Source organism: Dipodomys ordii, unplaced genomic scaffold, assembly GCF_000151885.1.
Source record: "Dipodomys ordii isolate 6190 unplaced genomic scaffold, Dord_2.0 Scaffold39, whole genome shotgun sequence".
NCBI lineage: Eukaryota > Metazoa > Chordata > Mammalia > Rodentia > Heteromyidae > Dipodomys > Dipodomys ordii.
Window position 1 is genome coordinate 5,000,558 of NW_012267255.1, and position 4,771 is coordinate 5,005,328.

At 33.0% G+C, this 4,771-nt stretch overlaps 1 protein-coding gene across 1 annotated transcript; it reads left to right on the plus strand.

Moving 5' to 3' along the window:
- The first annotated feature begins 488 nt into the window (after window positions 1–488).
- Window positions 489–1,402, plus strand: LOC105987109 (centromere protein K-like). The gene is given in 2 exon segments (XM_013018267.1): window positions 489–662; window positions 664–1,402. Coding segments are annotated over 2 exon segments (819 nt in total). The 5' UTR covers window positions 489–503; the 3' UTR covers window positions 1,324–1,402.
- Window positions 1,403–4,771: the final 3,369 nt, after the last annotated feature.

Genomic DNA, 4,771 nt, shown 5'->3' on the forward strand with positions numbered 1-4,771 from the left:
GAAAATTTTACTTAGAAACTACTCAACTCTAGTAATCAATTCAATGGCTGGTATGATGTTATAGTCACCAGGAAATTTGATTTTTTTTTACAAATATCTATTTTCACAAATATTTATTACTTACATTTAGTTACAGTACTTAAGAGGATCTATTCAATATACTTATACAACAAAAACACAACTAGTATTTATAATCAAAAGTATAATTTAAATGATTATTATTTGAGATTAGTTTGGTTTTTACATAGAACATTTGTTAGTCAACTCACAAGCCAAAAATCTATGAGTTAAGCTGTTAAAGTGATTCAATATTTGCTACAAAATTTGACATTGTAAAATTTTTTGGTAATTTAATGAGTGAGATCTCTCTTAGGTATGAAAACTTAATGACAACAAATAAGACTCTCATGTTGAAGAATAAACACCCTTTCCTCGGCCCAGAACATTCCGCTTGCAGCCGTGTAAGGGTTTTTCCTTTAAGGCTAAGAAAAATCACCAAGAATATGTCTGAGGTTGAGCAAGATCTAGATCCAGATAGTACTACAGGTACAGAATTTGTTATAGATTCTGAAGAAGAACTTATTAAAGAATGTGAAGAACTCTGGAAAGATATGGAAAATTGTCCGAATAAATGGTTGCTTATTGGAACTGAGACACTCACCTAATTCAAATGCACAGCTATCATTACTGATGATGCAAGCGAAATGCTTGACTGCTGAATTCAAGCAATGGCAGAATGAAACACCTGAAGTAATTCCTCTGACTGATGATGTTCTAACTACATTAGAGAAGGAAGAGTTACAAAAATTGAAAAATGATCTTGAAATTATACTACTCACTATTCAGTCCAAGAATAAAAAGTTAAAGGAAGACTTTGCAAGAGAGCAGCAGTGGTTGGATGAACAGCAACAAATAATAGACACTCTTACTACAACCCAAAGTGAACTGGAGAGTCATATTGAGGTGCATTGTAAATCGAGACTTGAAATGACTAATGAGATGAAAGCTGAAATACTCATTATAAAAGAATTTAAGGAGAAACTCTTGATTGCCCTGGGTGAATTTCTTGAATACTGTTTTCCTCTGCCTGGTGGAAAAACTAAAAGGAGAAAGACAAACGTTGAACCAACTGCACAGCTGATAACATTGAATGAGATAATTGAGATCCTTATAAATAGAATATTTGATGTTCCACATGATCCCTATGTCCAAATTAATGCTTCCTTTTGGCCACCTTATATTGAGCTGCTGCTGTGCAATGGAATTGCCTTGAGACATCCTGAAGATCCAAACCGAATAAAATTAGAAGCCTTTCATCAGTAAAAGGATGGTCTCTTTTCATACTGTAAGGAATCTTGTTATCAAAGGATAAAGGAAACATAGTACTGTTTGAATAAGTCAATAATAGTTCATAGTTAGTAGTTCATATTCCTCTTGCTATTTTATAAACAATTTCCTACTGTTTAGCCCTGGCTAGTGTCCATCTCCATATCCTTTAGCATCCATCTCTCCAGTGCTGGTTGTGGTGTGTGCTACCACCGAGCCAGGTGGTTGATCTAATTTAAAACTTCAATAACTCAAACTGTCAATTATTCATTTATAAAGTGATTTTTTTATTGTGAAAATACTGTTCAGAGGGGTTACAATTACCTGGACAAGATAATGAGTACATTTCTTATCAAGCATTGTAGCCTCCTCCTTTGTTTCCCCTTCCCATCCCATCCACTCCCCCTTCCCCCCACCCTGTTTTCCCCTCCCCCTCCCCCCACCAAAGTTGTAAAGTTCAGTGTTTTTTTTTTACTCATTCAGTACTTTTATGTTTTCAACTGCAAGTGAAAAATACTGTATATTGTTTATCAAGTGTGTACTTAATGTTCTTTGAAAAATTGTAAATCTGTGAAGTTTGCTAATGTTTTTCCAGAATTGTTGTATTGGAGACTATTGGCTCATTCCTACAGGCTGAGATCTGAGGATTCCAGATTGAAGCCAGCTTGGGTAGACAAATTATTGAAATCTTTATCTCCAATTAATTAGCAAAAAGTCAGAACTAAAGGCATGGCTCAAGTAGTGGGGCACCAACTTAATTGAAAAAGCTTGAGGCTCTGAGCCAAGCTCCAGAATATTGTTGCCCCTCCAATAAATGAAAGGTCACTTAATTTGGAGATTTTTTTTTTCTTATGGTGCTAGGGAGCAAACCTAGGACCTTGTTAAAGATAGACAAGCACTCAACCAACCATATCAGGAGATAGTCTTAAAATTGAAATATCCATCCAATTAGAAAGATAATTTTAAAATATTGAGCAAATCTGTTTCATATATATTGTTTCTTTTCTATGTTTGTTAAAAATTAGAATATGGAAAATAGTGGATAAGCAATCTTTTATTCTGTATTAAATACCACTGACAGTATATGGTAATACCCCTCTTGTTTCTGCTAATTATTACCAAGAAAATTGTGTTCAAAACATTTTGCGAGTTTCTATAAATAAATTTGTTTCTAAAAAAATAAACAGAAAATAGCTCTGTGAAAAATTCCACAAGTCTTAGGATTATAAAACAACATCCATAAAAACATAAACATTTTAAAAACTCAGAATATATTTTTGGGAGTGAACTTAATTATTTCTGTTTTCCCAAAATTAATCTTAAAATGAGCTCAATAAGAACTGTAAGATGTTATAACATATTTATAAACGTTTTTCTCAATTTCCTTTGAAAAAATGCATTTGCAAGAACACTCACCAATTTTAATAATAAGGAATTCTGCAGCTAGAGGAGTTAAAGAAATTTATGGAGGAAGAGACAAATCAATTGTGGTGTGATATGGAATTGATCTAGAGGAATCTGATTTTCCAAATTAATTCAGAAATGATCCATGCTTAAAGAAATGATAATGTATGTGCTGGCTATCCATTTTAGAAAAATACAATCCCCATCATAGCATACTCAATATAAATTTCAGATAGACTGAAGGTTTATGTTGAACAAAGCAGTAAAAATCATAAAAGAAAATAAAAGTACACAATTTGCAAAATTGAGGAGGATGAAACCAAGCCTAGAAGCCATAAAACATAAAAAAAGAATCTGATTATACCTCAAACATTCTAAAATAATTTGTAGGGAAAATACATTATAAGAAAATTTACACAATCTTTTTATTTGTGAAAAATCATTTACTATAGTCCTCAAACACTACCTTATCAAGCCTCACTACATATATCGCTAAGATTCACACAGCAAAACATAAGATATCCCAATAAAAATGAGAAACTATAAGGAGACAGTTCAGAGAAAGATTTGTAAAAATCACCAATCATGGATGCTCAATCTTACTAATTCTCAAATGCAAATTAAAATAACAATGAAAAATCTTCCCTTCAAAATGGAAATGGAGAGAAGTCATCTTGTTTTGATTACTTATTGTGTAGTTTCTGTGAATATTTGTATTAATATTTATATAAATATGTACATTTTTAGTCAGCAAGTTTGCCTATATAATTTATTCAAGAAAGGCTCCAGTGAGTCTATAAAATATATTAATTCAAACAGTGTTGGCAATAGTAAAAAATAAGAAATAACCTAAATAGCCAGCAATAGGTAACTTGTTTAGTGTTGCATTCATGAAAGGTAATATAATAAAACTATTGGAGAGAATTTAGTCTTTGTATCATAATATTAGAAGATGAGAAATAAATGTACAAACCCTAATAAAATTACAGGATGTCAAAATGCATCCCAGCTGAACTACATCTGTGTCCCTGATCCATCAGATTTTGAGGAAGAAGAAAGGTGTTACTTTAAAGGCACAATGTTTGGAAGTAGTTTATAGCAAATGAGACAGTATAACAGTATAAAAACAGAACACAGTACAGATTGAAGGGAGTTTCCTACTTTTAGTAAGGTGAGAAATAAATCTAGGGTATTTAGTATGGTATAAAATATTAGAATCATGAAAGGTAGGGAAAAAGACACTCCATGTTCTAAAGAAAAGAGAGAGACTTGTTAGGTAGATAAAAGTAAAATGGTACAGTCTTAGTGACAGAAAGAAGGAATTATATTCCTGCTTCAATATATCTCAACTACAAATCGTTTGTTTCTGGTGAGAGAATGAAAGCCATGATTCATGGGAGAGGTTGCTTCCAGCAGGGACAGAGAAAACTTCTGTGTTGTGTTGCTGGAGAATCTAAAACTCTCCAATCAAGCAGCTGGAGCAGATCACCTTCCAACTTTTTAATACTTTTATTCCATAGGAAGAAGAGCTTCTTTTTCCTAAATTATTTAATAAATGGTGTGACTGGACACTTCAATACCCTGTGAGGAGGAGGTGGAGGAGGCAGTTGAGAAGGAGGAGATGGAGAAGGAGAAGAAGGAGAAAGAAGAAAAAGAAGGGGAGGAGGAGGAAAAAGATCCTAAACAGTCTAAACAGTGAAGGACTCAATGCTGAATCCTAAGTATTGAAAATAATAGGGAATCTAGGATCTAAGAACACAATATGTACTATTAATTTCCTTTTAAAATAGTCTCATTATAAAGGCAATCTATCCTGTTTCACAGAAGCATGTTGATAAGCATTCCATTCTTGTGTAGGAGCTCCTAAATAGCGTCCTTCTCTGAATGTTCATCCTCTCACTCACACCACACTATACCTCTTCATTCTTTTTTCACAGAAAATGTATTTACTGCATAGCTCCTTCACAATCCTTCACTGTACCTGCAAATACCTTTAGTCTGTAGTTAGTATCCTTCAGTGTTCTCTACCAATTCCTTATGA